Genomic DNA, 20,795 nt, shown 5'->3' with positions numbered 1-20,795 from the left:
TATAAAGCCATAATTCCAGTGCAATGGGCCCTGACTGTACGTTGGTGGTTCTGCAGCCCAGCCCACAAGAAGGCATGGGCATTTTTGTTTCCACCAGGCAAAGCGATCCTGTTGTTAGTGTCCTCCATATGCAAGAAGGCCACGTAATTAAATTCCGTACAGCATTGCAAATGCTAGTTGTGGAGCCACAAATTGCAGCGTGCATTTAAGAATCATCAGCCATTGTATTCGCTGACATAGATGTTAGCAGCTGACTTTCATTTAAAATAGAAAAAAAAGTAATAACTCTTCACTTTTTATCTTAAGAAAGACAATGCCAGGTTTCTTCTTTTTTGGTGAGGGGAAACATTCAAAAATATACCATGCAAAGGTCCTTTTCCTAATCGCAGGGCATTCAGTAGCATCACAGTCTCCTGACTAACATTTTCTATGATATTATCCTCCTGTTAAAGTTTCTGGAGAACAATGTTCGTTTTCCTAAACAGAGAGTATTTGGCATAATGATAGGATTTGTTTTAATAAATAAATTGTCTAATTTGAATTTTACAGAGCAGATTTGGTATACTGTTAACATCCTTTTTCTTACAAAAACCCTACTGTGCTTTACAAGAAAATTAAGAGAGAGAAAAAGGAAGCTCCAATTTATAGCTAACTTTAAAAGAAAACAGTCAAGCAAAGGTTACCCAACATTATAACATGAAAGAGTTGCTGGCTGCATGCCAGAAATCAAAGGGGCCGTGTCTAATTTACATATAATTTGCATAAATTGATCATCTAAACCACAAACCTCCATAATAGTATTCCTGTTGTGAGATCTTCCTTTCAATAGAAATGCCTACTGCCCTGTTCACCATTAATAAAAAGCTGCCTTTGACTACCTTCCACTTCATCCTGCAGTTACAGGAGTAGGGTGATATTACGGCCCTGTTTGGGGAATTGCTAAAGCGATGCTGTGTATGCACTAGGAGTATGTGCACGCTGCTGCTGTTAGGGTTCGTGTGGGTAAATTCACAGCAACTTCGAAGCGCCTGGCTCAGGGACAGTGCTGCGCATGGGCTGCCCAGAGCTCGGGACCGATGGCAAAGATACTGCCCCGAAAGGAGAGTTGGCATAGTCCACCCCTGCTGGCTCTTTCTGTCTGACCTCTCTGCACATGGAACAGCAGGACAAAATGGGGACCTTAGCCTGCAGGAGAAAGCATAGATAGCTCAGATGCTCTGAGACATCACTGAGAGTACAGAAAAACCTCTGTGCTTTCAAAATCTGGTTTCTGGGCCAGCAGAAAGCGACCATGACATGAAGCTCTGCTTGCACTCATGTGTTCCCACGGGTCCAAATCAAGTCCTGCGGCAGCAGTGTATTCTCAGCATTGTCGGTGGTTAAAGAGAGGGCACTGTGTGTCCAGAGACCCCACAGGGAGATCCCCTGCACGCTTTAAGAGGGCTGGGAAAGGGGGACGAGCACTCACTAGGTCTGACAGTTCGGGAGAATCCTAGCAGAAAGAGCTATATATGGCTTTAGGAGAATTTTCTTGGGAGACACTGGAAACCACAGCCCTGAAATATAGGCCACATTCCTCCAGACTTTTCAGTCCCTACCAATAAGTACAGGTCAGTAAATCTATCTTCAAAGAAAGTTGTTAACATTTTGAAACCTGACAAACAGCATGACTTTCAGAAACAGCTTGGCTCTTTGGACTGAAATTTCCCAAGAAAATTCAACCAAGTGTTTAAAGTGTGGTTAAGCTATAAGCTGCTGAATATGAGGTCTTAAAATGGGAAATGTCGCACAACCTTAATAATAGAGTGGCGTTACTAGGTCTGCCAATAGTAAATGTATGTTTAGCTGCATGAATAACAACATGAGCAATCACAGCAATAGAAGGCCTTACTGTAATCAAATGCAAACACTGCGCCAAGGTTTTCAACCACAGAGAGAAACCTCGTGCTTGTAAAGCCTGCAATTATAAGTATAGTTACTTCCTTTTAATTTGATCAGTCCTATATACATCTGGCTTTGATTGAAGTAAATGGCTTATATGAATACGCAATTTTATTTGAACATGAAGCATTTGAGCAAAAATATCTACTGAGTCAAGGACTATGGGCAGTGTGAGGACCAAAAGACATTGCTGTCCCCTCTCCTCATTTTTTTCTTTTTTTCTTCTTTCTTTCTTTTATGTACAGAGTTAAAATCCAAAGGGAGGGGAAAATGCAACCTGGCACTTAGGTGGTGTTTTTACTAAATGTTTTAAAGCATGTTGGCAACATTGACACATGGGCGGGTTTGAGGATTAGGTAGTTCATAAGAATGACATTAGGGAAAAATGGGTGTATTAATACCATAGTCGTGAACTGACCTGGTCTTACTTACGTTGATCTCGCTTTTTCACACACACAAACAAGCCAGCATGCTGTAATGTGAGCATACCAAACACACATCAGTTAATTTTTAAAACCTTTTTAGAAATGTGGGGGGGGTTAATCTTTTTTATGGCTGTGCTTTTAGACATCTGGATTTAAATTCCCACTTTCAAAGCACATACATGCCAATCCTTTCATAGAAAGCACTGGTTTAACAACGACTGAGGTTCATTTTCATACCAACTACTGGCAAGAGGCAATCATCTGTTTGAAGACAGATAAGTTAAATCTGAAGTGGCAGGAATAGGTATGGCTGAAGAACACACAGTTCTTGAAGGTGGCTTGGTACGTCTATAAACATGCCAAAATACAAATGCTGGGAGAGGTCCTCTTCACTTTCAGTTCTTCTCATCAGTTAACTTGCCATGAAACACTATGTGAGCAGGGCCAAGGGCCCGCCTGTTTCTGGACATTGAGTTTGTCAGGTCTAGCTGCACAGCAGGGAAAGAAACTACGTGGGGAGATCAAATGCAAAAGCCAAAGCACGTAACAGATAAAAGCCAGCTACTCTTGCATGTGATAGATAGAAACAGGAGCATACACATGTTCAAAAAAAGAATTGGCAGCAGTTCGGAGCATCCTCTTTAATAAAGTCAAGTAAACCTGAGGATAGACAGACATTCAGATGCTCAGGCTGGGAATGCTACCAACAGAGACGTTCACTGCATAACGGCATCCCATCTGCTGATGGCACCATGCCTGCCTTTTGCCACTGTCTCAGCTTATTAAGTGCCAAGCACTCATAGGCATAGGCAGGAAGCCTGTGTAGCATCCTCACTTACAGCATGTTGCTCTTCGGTAAGGTCTGCGCTGAAAAATCCCTTTTCCTCTGGATAGGGACATGGCAACAAGGCAGGAAGAGAAGCTGTTGGAGTCAAAGGGAGAAGGTGACTCAGCTACATAGAGGGGACTCAGATTAGTGGAGGAGCATGAGAGAAGCCTTATAAGACAACCAGAAAGCCCAAGACTATGTGTAAGCAGGAGAGGGCTGTGTCTACATAATGTTTTAGATCACAAATGAGCGTTGACATGAGTCTTCTGATCATCCCCTCTCACTATGCTTTGGTTCCCACTGTGGAGAGGTGAGGTCTTGGAGGGCAGAACCAGGCTTCCTTCTGGATGGTGCTGAGCTGGAAGACATGCACCAGGAGTGCAGCTAATGTGATCCTAAACCTTAGAATCATAGAATGGTTTGGGTTGGAAGGGACCTTAAAGATCATCTAATTCTAACCCCCCCTGCCATGGGCAGGGACACCTTCCACTAGACCAGGTTGCTCAAAGCCCCATCCAACCTGGCCTTGAACACTGCCAGGGATGGGGCATCCACAGCCTCTCTGGGCAACCTGTTCCAGTGCCTCACCACCCGCACAGTGAAGAACTTCTTCCTTACATCTAATCTCAGTCTATCCTCCTTCAGTTTAAAGCCATTGCCCCTTGTCCTATCACTACATGCCCCTGTAAAAAGTCCCTCTCTGACTTTCCTGTAGGCCCCCTTTAAGTACTGGAAGGCCACTATAAGGTCTCCCTGGAGCCTTCTCTACTCCAGACTGACCAACCCCCAACTCTCTCAGCCTGTCTTCAGAGGAGAGGTGCTCCAGCACCCTGATCATCTTCATGGCCCTCCTCTGGACTTGCTCCAACAGGTCCATGTCCTTCTTATGTTGGGTGCCCCAGAGCTGAATGCAGTCCTGCAGGTGGGGTCTCACGAGAGCAGAGTAGAGGGGGGAAAATCACCTCCCTCGACCTGCTGGTCACGCTTCTTTTGATGCAGCCCAGGATACAGTTGGCTTTCTGGCCTGCAAGCGCACATTGCCGGGTCATGTTGAGCTTCTTGTCAACCAACACCGTCAAATCCTTCTCCGCAGGGCAGCTCTCAAACCACTCATCGCCCAGCCTGTATTTTTGCTTGGGATTGCCCAATCCATGGACCTTGCACTTGGCCTTGTTGATCTTCATGAGGGTTGCATGGGCCCACCTCTCAAGCCTGTCAAGGTCCCTCTGGATGGGATCCCTTCCCATTACCTGGATATTAAATTAAAAGTGTAATAAAAACTCTTTGTTAGACCTAGGATGCACTCCTGACCAAAAGGGTTTTCTTTACGATTGCACTTTGTCCATGGCCGTGTGGCTACAATGTGCTGTAGCGGGCAAAATTACAGCCCCTGCTGAGAGGTTTGGAGAAGCATAAAGGTCTGCCAAGTCTGCTGGCCAAGTCAATATATGCTGTGTACTGAGCCATCGTATCAGCTCTTCACATCCCTACTCCATGAATTTTGACATATGCTTTGCTGTGTTGGAGACCTCCCGGGTGAATGCTCTGCAGCTCTGAGCATGTGTGTCACGGGAAAGTTCTGTGTCTTTTGCCAGTGGCTCAGAGTTGCCAGGTGTAGGGCAGTGCTTCCAACAGGAGGAAAAGTCAGTGATAAATATTGTCATTTAATACTGTCTTGTTTTATTGCCTTTTTTATTTCTAACTTTGATCCCTAGACTTAGAATCTGTACTGAATACTTCAGTCTTCTAATATCTGACTGTGTTCCACCATCATTAAATCAAATTCAGTCAAAAATGTAGGCTTTCAGAAGCACACTTTTCATTTTGGTCTTGTTCATACATTGCCCAACAGAGCTCTGAACCATCTGGAGCATTCAGTTTAATCTCCTCTTAGTATAAAATGTTAATTGAAGTTAGTGCATCTTTAATATAAACAATAAGCAACAATAATAATTAATAAATCCATGTTCCTTTTATACTTAGTGCTTAAAGGATTTTTTTTTTACCAACTCAGTATTTCTTAAGTTTTTCTGCAGTGAATAAATGTAACAGAATATGTTACAGACTGAGAACCCAGAACTTAATCAGCTGAAACAATCAGAAGACATGAAAAGAAAGTGACTCAAAGGCTTTATCTTGCAAGTGATTGGCAACTAATAACTTAGGTACAGAAAGCTGGTTTTTAAGGTCACTTTAAAGCTATGTAGGTTTAAAATATCAGTCAGCAAATAGAACATACCTATTCTGCTATTATATATGGCAACAGATTTGTTTATGAATAAAATATTTTATATTTGAATTGAACATTTTCATTTCAGTTAAACTCATTGAGATATATATATATATAAAAAAAAACATTACTGCAAATTTTTGAACTATAGATGTCACTGTTCAGTCATAAAATGAAGCACTGAAACAGCCTTATTTATTCATGCTGTGATTTCTACCTACAGTATTTCTAGATCAGGTACTTTGCCAACTAACAATAAATCTTTCATACAGATGGCATCAAAATGCAATGCCTGGCGCGGTCGCAGTTTTGTAATTCTTGAGGCACAGATCTCTACAGGTCCAGAAAATTGTTTGCATTGTCTGAATGAGATATGTGTAAGACACAAAAAAATAATCCCATCTTGCTGGTGCTGACCAAATACACTTTCTAGGAATCCCCAAAGTCAAATCATTTCTCTCCTTAGCTCTGCAACCTTGAAAACAGCAGTGCTTCTATCTCCCTTCCTATAGCAGGACAATGAAACAGCATGATATTTAAGTATCTCTTTCATTTATCTTCAGTTAAATAGGATTGGACTCTTGACTGAATACGCCAGCAAGTCTGGTTCCAAGTTTGTTCTCTAAAGCCTGTCCTCATGAAAGAATTCAATTAGAGTAACTGAACAAGGCGAATTGAACCAGATGGGACATAAAAGATGGGGGAGCCTTAATGCAGAATTGCTTTTGCCTCATGCCTCTGCACTGGGCTTTTCCATGTTGTTTCCATGAAATTCTTTTCCTTGTAACTGTGCTGGAAACTCCTGCCTTGTTTCCTAGAGCAGTGGCTTTTAAAATATGTTTGGGTTTGGGGTGGGGGTGGGGGGGTGTCAGGTGTATAGATATAAATGGTTTTTAAAAATATGTTTAGAAAGCTCACCACAGAAGGATGATATTTCAGCTACATCAGTTTGTTCTCCAATAACTTTGACACTGAACTGAGTTGCATTCAACCATTTCATCTCTACCCCCAGCAGTATTAATGGCAGGAAAAGTTCCTTGTTCCAGTTGTTTAATATGCTATATTCAGTAAGTATGTGAACCCCATAACTGGAGCTTGAACCTTGCCTGCACATCTGTTTGGGGCATTTAGATTATGTAAGCAGTTTTTTAAAATACCAGCCAGAGTGTTTTACAGATGTCCAGGAAAATTTTGCTAGTTCAACATCTCTAATCTGGGATCCTTTCCATCCCAGGGACTGCCTTAGCCATTTCATGGCTTTCACAACCTACATGTTCCTTGCTCTTTTGAAGTGTAAAAGCACTTGGATTTCAATATCCAGTTCACAACATAACATAAAGAGACATACTGCTTCACTGGATTTCTTCGTGACCTTAAATAAAGTTTTTATTAATGGCATCGTGCCATACAAAATCACAAAGAGAGGGAAAAATAACAAGAGATTTGTCATTTGATACTTGGCAGAGTGAACTGATGAGTTTAAAAAACCCATGATGTTGCTCCGCTGATGGCAAGTAACATGGAAGTAGGACTTTGATCCCCTACAGGGTCCCCCTCCACTTGAGTGGACTTATGTCTGATGTACTGCAGCCACTGATTAATCAGTCTCTTAATGGCACACACTGCACATAGTCAGCTCTGATTAGAGCTGGTGTTGCCCAGTTCAGCTGGTATTATGAAGTGTAAGTTCATGCCCAGATGATGCTCTTTATGAAAGTGGTAAATATCACTACTAAGTGTTTTATTACTGTCACATCCCTACTGTGTCATCCTTCTAAAAGGCAGGCGTGGAAAAGCTCTCAGCTCATGAATTTGTGCTTCAGTGAAGCCCCTAAAGGAGTGTGGGCTGCCACTATCAGCAAATAAGGTCTGTATTTTCAAAAATATTGGGAGATGCATCCTTGATCTAGAATATTTCTGGTGACCAAAGTTGTTCATGGACAACATTTATTCTTGTCTGAATCATGACAATCAGGATGGCCTGGGCTGCAGCTATTCCTCTGGTCCCTGGTTGTAGACATGAGCTCCAATTGCCCAGACATCCCAGATAAACAAACTCTTGTCTGGAATTAGTGTGGACCACACAGGCATACCAGAACAACTATAAACGTCCCCTTTCTCCCACAGTACAATATATTTTTTGGAGTAAAGAAGCCAAATGGATCCCCTTGCTTCTAGACAGATACAGTGTTAGGCTTCTGATTTATTTCTCTGTGTCCCTCACCTCCCAGGCTACCAGTGCAATTGCCTCTCCCAGTTTACGGGAAGGAATTGTGAGTCGGAGATCACAGCCTGCTTCCCAAATCCCTGCCGGAATGGAGGCTCATGCGATCCCATCGGCAACGCTTTCATCTGCAACTGCAAAAATGGCCTGACGGGAGTAACGTAAGTGACCCTCCCCAGGTGGGCAATGGGAACTTTTCAATTCAGTGACGGCGGGTTATTTGATCAGGCATTTTGTACTCAAAAGCTATGATTCACTTAGCAAAAAATAAGCCAAAAAATTAGTGCTTATTTCAAGTATAAGCTAATGACAGCTGAGAAATCCATTAGGCCTGCATTCAGAAATGCTTTTCTGAACTTGGCCTAATTATTAGTATGCTAAATTATTATTTCAGGATGTTATCTCCAGACAGTTTTCACTGAGATATGTACACCTAAGTGTTAGAGGCTTTTTGAGCAATCCCACAAAGCCTGTAGAAACTGCTATGTAATTTTTTTTTTTTTCAAATGGATCAATTATTTAGTCATCTTAGCCTGGACATAAAGCCTAATTTATTGCGTTCATTTTTTTAAAGTCCCAGCCTTGATCGTATACTTGGTATAAAAACAGAAAATCCCCTGACCTGCCCCTCAGCATGGTTTTTTTTCTCATCTAGTTTGTCTACTGTTTGTATTTTTTGTTCTGCCTTTTTCTTGATCGCCTGTTCTTCTTTCCAGTTCTCCTCTCTCTTTAAGGTTCCGGTTCTTTTTTTTCCCTACTTCTCTAATATTTGCTGATTTTATCTCCAGCCCTAAATAATTTTACACAGTCAGTATAACCTCCTTTTCTCTTAAATAAGTACTCTGATTTTTTTACTATATTTTTTCTCAACTATTTTCTCCTTCAATCCTCCTAATGTTTTGTATTGAATCCCATGGGATGGTCCAAAAACAATATAAAAAGGCTGAGATTGTCTATTACATTGAGTGAGCCTCATTAGGGTCAAGTAGCCTTTTCCTATCCGAGGCTTTAAATTCTTATTTCTTTCTTGATGTTTCTATTTTATTGTCTTAAAAAGCCATGAAATACCTGTAGAAAAAAATAAATACCATTAAATAATGTGATAACAATATGATCATTTGCCAAGCACCAGCAAGGTCTTAACTGTAATGGTACCACTTTGACAAGATAAGTCATCATGTACAAGCTGGGCTGTTTGCTAGGTGTTCTCCAAACTCCAAACTCTCCTCTTCTTCTTTTCAGGTGTGAAGAAGACATCAATGAGTGCGAAAGAGAAGAATGTGAAAATGGTGGCTCCTGTGTCAACATATTTGGTTCATTTCTGTGTAACTGCACCCCTGGCTATGTGGGGCAATACTGTGGTCTTCGCCCCGTGGTGGTTCCCAATATTCAAGCTGGGCATTCATACGTCGGCAAGGAGGAACTGATAGGAATAGCCGTGGTCCTGTTCATCATATTTGTGCTGATCATCCTCTTTATCATCTTCCGCAAGAAAGTTTTCAGGAAGAACTACTCCCGCAACAACATCACACTCGTACAGGATCCAGCTACTGCCGCCCTGCTCAACAAGAGCAACGGCATCCAGTTCAAGAACATCAGGAACAGCGGAGACAGCAGAAACATCTACCAAGAGGTTGGGCCCCCGCAGGTCCCGGTGAGGCCGATGGCCTATACCCCGTGCTTCCAGAGCGACTCACGGAATAACCTGGACAAGATAGTGGATGGGCTTGGTGTGGAGCACCAGGAGATGACAACGTTTCATCCCGAGTCCCCTCGAATACTGACGGCCAGGCGGGGGGTGGTGGTGTGCAGCGTAGCTCCCAACTTGCCCGCCATGTCTCCCTGCCGCTCCGACTGCGACTCCATCAGGAAGAGCACGTGGGATGCTGGGACGGAAAGTAAGTGCTGCTCCATGCCAGTCTTGCTCTTCCCTGCCAGAGGTAGGGGTTGCCTTCAGGGTGCAGCAGGTACAGTGGCACAGGTACCTTTAATGCTCCAACCTCATACACTTAAAATTGTTATATTTCTCCAAGAAGAGGTTTGGTTTGATTTTGAAAGGTTATAATTAAACTAGGCATACAAGACCTCTACTTCTATGCATTAAGTATGACTAAACGCATTTATTTCACTTGTTCAGAAAGCACGTATGAGTAAGTGCTCTGAGCATTAGTTCTTCAAGTGATACAATGCAATTATCTTTCTATTGGAAAAAAATAATTTGGGGAAGAACTCTCAATTATAAACTCTGCTAGGTTTGGGCAATTTGTCTCCTGGGGGAGTTAAACTTTCTGGAAGAAGCAATCCTGTTTTGCAACGGGGACAAATGAATTAATATTCTCTACTTCCAGTGTCTATGAAATTAAGCAGAAAATCATGCACTACTTATAGGATCACCTTTTCAGAACATTGCATTCCCATCTGCATTCAGTATCAGAGTGATCACAAAATTTCTGATCCCCACGCTTGCCCTATTGGTGCTCTGATGGTTTCTCACTTGATAACACAGTGCTCCCTCCATTCCTGAACAAGTTGCTGGAGATGCAGCAAACATCATCTCTTTAGTCATAGCAGGAAATACCAGTTTGCTGGGACACGGTTGCAGCCCAGTGTTGTCTATCCTTGCAAATCAGAAGGTGTCATATGGACTGGGAGATGGTTGCTTTAGCATACAGGGGGGTTTTATGATGTTTTCTCTTTTTTAGTAGTTTTTCCTAATGCATCTTCAACTCCACTGCAACACAGCCTTAACCAAAACTGTCACATAAAACTCCATGATCCAGAAACTCTCATAGTCCTGTAGTTCTAGGCAATAGGAATTGAGGAAAAGAGAGAGGCATCAGGCACTGCCTCATACCTGTGCCCTGACCTGCACATTTACATCTAAGGCAGTATGTTGGCTAAGGTCTTCTAATGAAAAACAGGAATTAATTTTCATTTCTTTGGACTGTATTTCACGGTTGTGTTGTGGTTGACCGTTTTAACCATTAAATATAGTTTTGCTGATTGAAAGCATCAGCACGCCAGTCCCCACACGTGCTCTGTTCTGTATTCTCCTGGGTGTTTCTGCCGCAGACGCTGCTGGTATCTGTATGAATTTCTGCACAGCATGAGGCCACGCCATGAGACGGACCTCAGCTGTCAAGGAGTGGGAAGCAGTGCAGCTTCATTACTGCAGCACTCGCTCCGTCTCCTACATACCCTGCTGCTCAGCAGGAGCAAATCAGCCCTTACTGCATGGAGGTGCCTCATGCTGGGTAGAAATATCTACAGCTAGCAGGCGGAAAGCTGTACTTACGTGTTTGCAGCACCTGGGCTTGTTCATTTGTAATTATCTCAGGTATCTATCTCAGTGCTTACTATGGAGGGTAACTTTTTGTGTTCCTTATTATCACTCATATAATGTGTAGCTGAATGTGTTTATTCATGTGTGTTTAATTACACAAGAATTTATACCGTAGGCTGCAGTTACATTTCTAAACTGTAGAAGAGTTGTCAAGACTGAATGTCCCTGATGAAAAGCAATGTAAATTGAAGCATAATCTATTATATGTCAGTGGTGGAGCCATTAAAATCTGATCCGAGGGCCACCAATGTGAATAAAAAGATGCACAATATGTTTATTGAGCATTGAATGAGCCTTTAATGAGGCTCTCAAATTAAGAAATGAACAGTAAAGATAAATGTAACTGTAATCTCCTGTATAAGATGTTTATACCACATTTTTTCAGTCATCATTTTCTTGCTGCTGAGACTACATGTCATCTAAAAAGGCAATACTGAATACAGATGTTTCCTCCTTGATTATAGTGGTGTCAGCCACTTGAAAGACTCTTTGGGCTTCAAATGCTTCAAAAGTCTAGGTATCTTTGTCAGCTGCTTCCTTGACCAATAGGTCATTTCCTCTGTCCGAAGGAAATTATTTTATTCTGACAAAAATAATAGAAGGTTACTTGTTGGCAGGATTTAAATGGCTCCGTGGTATAAGTAGACAAATCTGCATACCTAGAGAGTACCATTTTGCTTTGTTTTTGCTGTCAATGAAGGTAAAGGGGTTGATGACGCTGAAGAAGTGACCTGTTTTGCAGGAAGTAATAAAGGCAGCAACTCCGAAGTACAATCCCTCAGCTCCTTCCAGTCTGATTCCGGTGACGATAATGGTAAGAAACGGTTTCATCTTTATTATGCTGGAGACAAAGCTATTTAACTCTCTTTCTAATATTATTAAAAACCTTTAGGTGACATCTAGAAAGCCCTTTAATGATATAGAAGTCAGAAAGTCCTGGGTTCAAACCCTCACTTTGTGTCCATTTTTTAAATTATAGGAACATAATTAAAATCTTGATGCTTGGAGCTGGTATATCAGTACCAAGCTTTACAGTGAATTAGAGGTGTGATACAGCAGAGTCATGTTGCCAAGACATAAGTTGACTAATAGGTTGCAAGGGAAACTGTAGGATTTCTATCATTTTCCTTCTTGGAAGAGGATGACTTTCATGTTTCATCAGTCAAATTAAAGGGAATTTCTGTGCCGTTTGCCAGGTCTCATTCATGGCCCCAGCAAAACTCTGCTGGTGCTCAGCAGCAGCCGTGAGCGGATGAGCCAGTCCCTGGTGGCTTGGCCTCTCCCTGGCACTCACAGCTCAGCGAGCAGTAGAGCACCATTAAATCTTTGCTCGGTGCATGTTCGTTGCCCGCTGTCATGTCCTACATCATTATCTCAGTGGGTGACATGGGCAGAGCCATATACAGCCTGAAAGAGGCCTACAAAGTCAGAGCAAACCTTTGTTCCTATGGCCCATGTATGTTGAGCGGTGGGTCTTAGAAAAGGCAAGATGTTCTGCTGGGGAGGGATGATGGATGTCAGGGAAGCCTCATTCAGATACACGGAAAAAGATTAGCACAAAGAAATTGCACTTAGTTTCCTCAGCTGCCAGTTAATGAACTGTCTGGAGACTCAGTTCCTCAGTCATGTCATGCAGCTCTTCCCTAGGTACTCCTAAACGTTGGAAAAAGCACTTAAAGAGAAGTGCACTTGCAGTTCCTTTTGGTTCAGCTGTGGCTGAAGCATTATGAGTATTTTTGGCAAGCTTCTGAGTGCTTTTCTGCCCCTGCACCCCCCAAAAAACACCCTTTAGTGTTTTTCAGAATTATTAGAATTACTATTATTTCAATAATATATATTTATATAGTAATTACCTTTAGAGTAATTATTCAGGTACTCATTTATTGTATGTGGTTACTTTTTATATCTCCCAGATTCTAATTAGGCTTTTCAAGCATCTGATCCTGCCCCCATTTAAATCAGTGACACAGTACCCACTGAAGCTGGATTGGAGCTTCTGTGCCCGCTCATTTTTTTCTGAAAGCTGTATTTAAAATATGGCCTTCAGAGATAACAATTCTAGTTGAGGGTCTAAACAAATCCATATCTTCAGGGAGAATTAGGGAAGAAACTTAAATCATCTGAGTTGCTTTGCAGAGGTCAATGCAAGACTGCATGCTCCGTTTTTTGCAGCAGCAGCAGGGAGGGTTTGCAGTGCAAGAGCTTAATATATAAATACAGGCACAAGTAAGCATATATACGCTCATATACATGTTCATAGGGGCTAACGGATATCCCTCTTGAAGCCATAGATCCTTGCCCTTCCTGTCATTTGTTTGGCGCCAGAGAAGCACTGGGACGCATCCCACCGAAGGCGTGAACAGCCCTACGCTGTTCAGTTTGTATCAGGTGCAGGCAGCCTCCGCTCACCCTCTCCATGGTGCTTGGAGCCTTCTCTTGCTGGGTCGAATACGGGTTGTCTCACCATGCAAATTCTCTTGGGGTGTGATTTTGAACCTACTTTTATTTCTTCCACCTTAATTCTACTGTATTTAAATTGCTCGGCTCCCCTAGCCTTGTTGAGAGTAGTTACCAGTATTTTTTGTGATCAAAAGCAAAAATTTTTATTAGCCATAAATGTAAAAAAATAAAAGTTGCCCACCTCCAGCAATAATATTTTGGGAAGTCACTTCAACGGCAAGTTACATGTTTCCATGGTAACTATTTTGAATGGGGGGATAGGGCAAGACAAAAGCGTATTTCTAGGTTACTGTTTCACTGCAGGCCAGTGGATGGTCGTGCTGGGAAGTCCAAGGAACTGCTGTTGATGACAGCAATTCTTACCGCTGAGCAATGCTGTATTTGGGGATTGCCTTGCACTGAGCTGCCTGGGGTAAAAGTTTCCCTCCCTTCTGTGAACATGCTCTGCTCAGCTCCCACCAGAGCCAGCCCTTAGTTACGATGAAGACTGTGCTGGCCCTGATTTTTGACCTTCTGTTTTTCATTCTCGGTTGTTCTCCTCCTACAGTAACAGCTGCCCTCCACCTCCTTTTGCAGCCATGCAGCAGCTAATTACATGGAGTCACTTATTTTTCCATAACGTTTATTATGCCTTAGCCAATACAAGTCTCCCTTGTAGAGTTACCAACGCTGTTGATGGCATAACATGCTCAACGCAGACACAGAACACAGTTCTTTGGTTTATCAAGGCTCTTTTTGCCAAGCCTTCACAAGGACTGAGGAAATTGGATGAAATCCTTGATCACATGCCCAAAATTTAACAAAAGCATCAAAATATTCAACATATATTTGAATGGCACTATTACTGTCAACATGTTCCTTGTGACCTCTAAGTCTATTGGCTGCGTGAAACAAAAAAGGATGTCTTGCCCAACTTTTCTGGTCCCCTTCTTAGCCTGCTCCAAAGCAATCAGTTTTCTCCTAATTATAAGACAAAGGAAAAGGGATGGATCCAGTACCCACTGAATCGGAGCTTTCCCTCTGGTTTTAGTGGGTTTTATTTCAGGTCCTCAAAGGCAGGGGTGTGTGTTAGTCCAAAATGCAGATCATCTAGAGGACCACACATTATAGGCCTGTTGGACTCCATGTTAAACAATTGCACGGTCTGTATTAATTATTTCAAGTGAAAAGTATGTTTTGGTAAAACACCTGCAGAGAACACACAAAGCATTTGTGAAAATGTTCTGTCAAACACAGATCAAAATTTGAACCAAACCTACTTGGATGTGTCCTCCTAATTACAGCAGTACTGCTTAATATCCCAGAGGTATTACATGGCACAGCACAAACAGTAAATAAGTAAAACATTCCTCTTAGGAAATAGATTGAGCTTAACACCATTTCAGATGGTGTGATGGTCTAAAAGATAATGATCCCTTGGAGTACATGGCACCATCTCTAGAGACCTTTAAGCAAGAATGAATTAGAAATTAGTGTCAGGTGGACAAGATACTGCTTTGGTTAATTGAATCAGCTGGCCAGTCTGCTTGAATTTATGAGGTGATACATATCATCCCATATGCCTTTCTGGAAATGCTGGTTTGGAATTTATCACCAGTCTGAAACAATGTATGGGATTATCTGAAATGAAATGTCCTGCAACCCACTGCATAAATCATGCATTGGTCTGCAGCCTTTTTTATTTTTCAATGTCAGTTCTGTCTGTTTGAGAGAATTTATTGTGGTAACGTATGATGTGTGTTTTAAATACTAACCTGAAGCTGTCCTTCCCCTCCCTTTATTTTCTGCTTTCCCTCCCCTGCAAGCTTCCATAGTGACTGTCATACAGCTTGTCAACAATGTAGTTGACACTATAGAAAATGAAGGTATTTAAATTTTTTTCTTTCTTGTTATTCAACAATGCTTCCTGTTTTCATTGTGAAACATTCCAGCAGAACCTCACTAATCTGCACTGACCGGCAAACTTGTGGCAGGGATTGGGTTTTGCAGATCAGCATGTTCACCAGCAAACACGAAAACACCAGAGGGATGTACCACAAAATATCTGTGGGTAATTGGAGGTGGTAGAAAAGGTGTCAAGGCCTTCATCCTCTTCTGTTCAAGTCAATGTTTTTGCTTGCTTATTCCCATTGCCTTCAGAGGAAAGGATTAGGTTGACAATGGAGCCAAATCATTGAGATTATCCTGGCTGCAGAGACTGGGAAACAGAAGAAGACGCAGGAAGGCTGTAAAGTGTCCCAGGCTGCAGTAGAGCTGGGTTACGCACTCCAGAGGGACCACGTGGAGAGGAGCAGAGTGGTGGTAGGCAGGTGGCTGGTTTCTCCCAGGTAACACTGTCAAACAGAAGATGTGTAGACACAACTCCATGGATGCCACGTAGCAAGGCAGCCGGCCTGCCACTGCCTTCCCCTGGGGTTGATGTGCCCACTGAATATGGGTCCAAGGACCCAAGACTCAGCTCTGCCACTGACCTCCTGGGTAACCTCAAGCACGTTATCTTACAAGTGAACTGGTTTCCCTACCTGTAAAACAGGAATATCACTTTTTTCTTCTTCCGTAAAGTACTGGGGAAACGTGATGTATGATAGATAAACATTACTTTTATTTATTTGTACAACATTTACCTTATCCTTGGGAAAATGTCAACTCAACATCAACTCAAGTTATCCACAAGTCCAAAATTTCATATGTCTTTAGCAAATTTAAGCCAGGTTTTGCAGATTTCAGCTAATCCAGTCTGCATAATGCTTAAAGATGATCAAGTAAATTATTTTTGTGAAAAGACTGATTTTTTTCTTCAGCCAGTGTCACGGTAATTTTGAAAAGCACTTTTACTCCTTGCTAGTGATGGCACTTGAGTATTTGTCTATAGTACATTTACTGATTTCCTGAAGTGTAAGAGTGCCATTCTTCTCGCTATCAAATAAAATGAACTAGCCAAAGTTAATTCAAAAAGAAAGTCCCGCTCAAAAAATAAGAAAATAACCTTGAAAAGAAACCATAGCCACTGTAAATGGCCTTGCCTTCCTAAAGGAAAGCTTAAGCAAACACATTGGCTCCCCATCATACTTTCCAGGTCAGAAAAAGCCAGCCTGGCATCAGTTTCAAGAGGCTGTCCCTGAAAATGCTTTTCCCGCTTCCCAGTTCCTTATCTGAGACCTATGAACCTTGCATGCTCTGCAGCAGAGCTGGTGAAGGCAGCGAGCAGTTAGCCGCACCGGAGCTCCCGGTGCCCGGCGGGCAGGATCGCTGCCGCGGAGCCGCGGGAGGATGGGGCTCCTTCCCCAGGGAGCTGCCACGGGTCGTGCAGGTCAGCACATCAGTGAGGTTCTCCTGGATCCTGAAACCACGCAGCTCGGAGGGACCTGACGCATCTCGGGTGCAATGTCATTACACTGACCAAAAGACAGCAAAATCCACTTTAGGAAAAAGAGAGAAGTGAAGAAGGAGAAGAGTGGTTAGGGCCGGTTCAGACACTGCTGCTAAACCTGCAGTAGCCCCAACCCTCCTCACCCCAGGCTAACGCAGAGCAGGTAGAAAGCTACTGTCTGGCTAACGAGCTAACGAAGAAATCGCTATCACCACATGCGCTATGTGGTGATAAGCAAGGGCAAGAGTGGTCTCCAGTAGATGGAGGCCTGGAGAATAGTCTTCTCTGCCCTCGTCTGTGGCTGAGCCCCAAGGTTAACCACTGTAATGCCATAAAGGTCTATTTGTCTGGCCAGACCTCCTCCAGCAATGCAGTCGAGAGACCTTGCCCAGTGACTTCTTGCATGAAGCCCAATAACATGTGGCTAAACAAGAGCATCTCATCTAGAAAATGCTGCAGCTTATTCCCCGCCCTCGTCTCACATAAAACCTCTTTCCTTGCTCTCTCCCCCACCCCTGCACCCTCTCCATACTGGAATGCCTCCCTCCCCACCAGCTAGCATGGCAGTGCAGGTGGGAGGTGGGTATGGGGTTGTGGGGCATTGTAGCTGACGGCCCCATTAAATGGCTTTGTATTCTATTCTATTCAGGTTCTTATACCGTGCCCATCACCATGGTATCTGAGCCCAGGTGGGCCCAGATTTGTTTGAACCGGCCCTGAGAATGGTAGATTCTTATTTTTCTGTTTCAAAGTGAACAAGTGAGAGAGAAATGTACTTTGCAATTATAAACCGTAGAAATGGTGGATAGCCCTTTTTGTATTAAGAATTCCAGCTCTAATGTAATTCCGTATCTGTTCAGTGAGGGTAAATAATTAAGATATGATAGAAAAGGAATATAATACACGTGACATAATCATTTCTTTATGTATGTCTCCATTTGACTGGGCAAGCTTATCTTGTATGCTAAAATAAAGAACAATTAAAAATCCTATTAAAACGACACGGAGGCAGCTGTACTTTAGAAATATGCATGCAGAGTTTTGTATTTTCATGTATAATGCTGTGCTGGTAACAAGCTCCAAGTTACCAGTTTTTACTTTTCACTTTGTATCTGACAGTGTCTGTTATGGATCAAGGACAGAACTACAACAGAGGTGATTTTTTTCTGAGACGCTTTCTGCCTGTTGGACTGGGCTGGGGTGGGCAGGGCACTGATTTGATCTGTTTTTTTCTTGAACTGCTTCGCCTGTCTTCTTTTGTTTGAATTCTGTTGCGTTCAAATGCTGCATGAGAATGGCCAGCCACCTTCTTTATTTCAGGATCCAGTTTTCAGTCAATCACATTATTTGCTTGCACACTTTCTTTCTTGCAACGAAGTCATTGGAGGTGGAAGGGGAGACTAGACGTGATACCATAAGCATGCTGACTTCATTTATAGATTTTTTCAAGTAACGGTGAAAAACATTAGTTCAGAGATTTTTGTCATTTTGATTTCTTGGACTCATAGTTTCTAATACAACCTAGTAGCATTCTAAAAGGCGAAATGCCCGAGAGCGGCCGTGTTCTGTTTCTTGGCCTGTTTGCGCTAGCATCATAGCACAATTTTGTTCTCCTCCCCTGCCCCTCCGGTCAGAGCATGGCTGACCTGTGTCGATGGCCTGTGGCGCATGCTGCGGTACGAACGTGCTGCGAGGACTCGGAGGCGAGTGCATGCAGGACGCTTTGTTCTCCTTGGCGGCCCCATCCTAACGGAGCACTCTGGTTCTCTTTCCCGCTGCAGCGTATCATTGGGATACCTCTGACTGGATGCCAAGTGCACGCTTGTCTGACATTGAGGAGGTGCCCAATTTTGAGACGGCGGATGGAGGCTCGGCTCATCACGGCAGTACCAGAGAGCTGGAGACAGATTACTACCTTGGTGGCTACGACATCGACAGCGACTACCCTCCCCCTCATGAAGAGGAGTTTTTAAGCCAGGACCAGTTACCGCCTCCTCTTCCAGAGGATTATCCGGACCAGTATGAAACCCTCCCGCCCTCGCAGCCGGTCTCAATGGCAAGTACGCTCAGCCCCGACTGCAGGCGACGGCCGCACTTCCACCCTAGCCAGTACCTCCCTCCTCACCAGTTCCCCAATGAGACGGACACCACGGGGTCTCAGACTGGGAACGAATTTAGTACTTTTGCTGTTGGCCCAAGCCAGAACACAGAAAACGTTACTGCAGGTAAGATGCCCTTATCCTTGCACAACTCTCTAGATGCCTCCTCCTCTGACGTCTCAGCCAGCTGCGGCTTTGATGACTCCGAAGTAGCCATGAGTGACTATGAAAGCGTGGAGGAACTCAACCTAGAAAATGTTCACATTCCATTTGTGGAGACCCAGCATCAGACACAAGTGTAAAGGAAGCTCCTTCTTCTTCTTCTTCCTCCTCTTCTTCTCTTTTTTTTTTTTTTTTTGTCATTTGGTCAAATTAATAGTATAAATATTGAGAAGAAATTTTGCTGAAGGTGTATCTATATATATTGGGCAAGGCAAAAATACAGTATAACCCATTATTAACTTGTTCAGAAATGATACTGTATGTGCAGACACGAAGAGACCAATTGTGCTAAGTATTATACATCACAAAATTGTTACAGACAATCTGGAGAGTATGTACCTTCTATTTATTACCAAGAGTAAAACTCAGCTTTTGAGGCAGGGGGAAACAATAATTGCTAAATAATTTCTTTCTCTTCCCCAAAGTTTGATTTTTCTTTTTTTTTTTTTTTTTTGTATTGTATTATTAAAAGTGTTACAGTGTTATGGTGTCCCCACAGTATTAAGGAACTGGTATGGATCATTCCAAGATGTACTGTTGCATGAAGTTTTATGTCAGTGAAAGAGTGAAAGCAATTGATCGCTGAGGCTGCTGTGTACAACACGTCAGATGGCTGAAAAAACAGCATTTACAAATTGACCTATCAAAAACAAGTGACCAGTCAATTGCCCATAAATATTTATCTATGCTTTTGTTTGTTACATAGCATTTCATTCTACTTTGTGTGCATATAGAGCAACATCTATACAGTGTATATTTACTCCAAATTGGCCTGCTTTGGTTGCCATTTTTTAAAACCTGATGTCAGGTGCGTGTGCGTAACTTCACCTGTGAGGACTTCTAGAAATGTCGAAGTTTGGCTCAGTAGTGGCCCAGTTTTGCCCCAGCTGCACAGCCTCCCTTCACTTCTGTATGCAATTTGAACATGTATCCGGAAACTTTGGGAAAGCTAACTATCTACAAAGCGCTGCTGTTTTTTTTGAAATTCCTTGCTTGGGCAATCACCTCTTTAACAGCAGTCGTCATGCTATGATTATTGCAGTAAAATTAGTTGCAATTAAGTTGCATATAACGCTGCTGTAACCTCAAATTGTTACCGTAATGTCATTTGGCAAATATCCATCCTTAGAGTTTACGGGATGAGTTCTCAGCTGCTGTAAACTGACTCAGTCAGTGGAACTGCACGGATGGGCTGCGGCCAAAGATCTGGCCTTAGATTTTCCGCTGGATATGTGATTTCATAGGATTTGAGGACTTCCAAAGGTTGTTGGCAGACTTCAGAATATTGTTGTGGGATGAGGAAAACCACAGCATCTGTATGCTTTTATGCTTCTCTCAGCCTGATTGGAGTAAATGGCCTTTCACACTGACTTGGCCTGAGCAGCTAAGTGCAATATGGAAATATGGGATTTTCAGTCAATGTATTAAAGCAGAATATACATACCTGTTGCTCAGTGCTATGAAAATGTTTTTACCACTGCATTTTACAGCATCTGTATACTTTATAGAATGAATGTGAGTCTGCAGTCTGCATTACTGCTGGGGTTTCATCCATTCCTTCCATGGCATAATTCTGTCATTCTGAAAAGCTGTTGAGTACATAAATTGTTGTTATAGATGAACAGATTCATTCACAGGTTTCCTCTGCTGCT

At 42.7% G+C, this 20,795-nt stretch overlaps 1 protein-coding gene across 1 annotated transcript in view; it reads left to right on the top strand.

Annotated features, from left to right (window-relative positions):
- The window catches only part of FAT3 (FAT atypical cadherin 3), a 347,829-nt gene extending 328,032 nt beyond the window's left edge, over positions 1-19,797 (top strand). Inside the window, exons 23-26 of the mRNA XM_010578241.1 lie at positions 7,657-7,810; positions 8,892-9,547; positions 11,693-11,806; positions 18,604-19,797. Of these exons, the coding sequence (XP_010576543.1) occupies positions 7,657-7,810; positions 8,892-9,547; positions 11,693-11,806; positions 18,604-19,223 (1,544 nt within the window). The 3' untranslated portion in view covers positions 19,224-19,797. The remainder of the gene's footprint in view (positions 1-7,656; positions 7,811-8,891; positions 9,548-11,692; positions 11,807-18,603) is intronic.
- The last annotated feature ends 998 nt before the right edge of the window (positions 19,798-20,795 follow it).

Source organism: Haliaeetus leucocephalus, unplaced genomic scaffold (assembly GCF_000737465.1).
Source record: "Haliaeetus leucocephalus isolate CR32 unplaced genomic scaffold, Haliaeetus_leucocephalus-4.0 Scaffold616, whole genome shotgun sequence".
NCBI classification, from domain to species: Eukaryota; Metazoa; Chordata; class Aves; order Accipitriformes; family Accipitridae; genus Haliaeetus; species Haliaeetus leucocephalus.
Note: the sequence above shows the minus strand (reverse complement) of the source record. Positions and strands in the feature narration are given on the sequence as shown.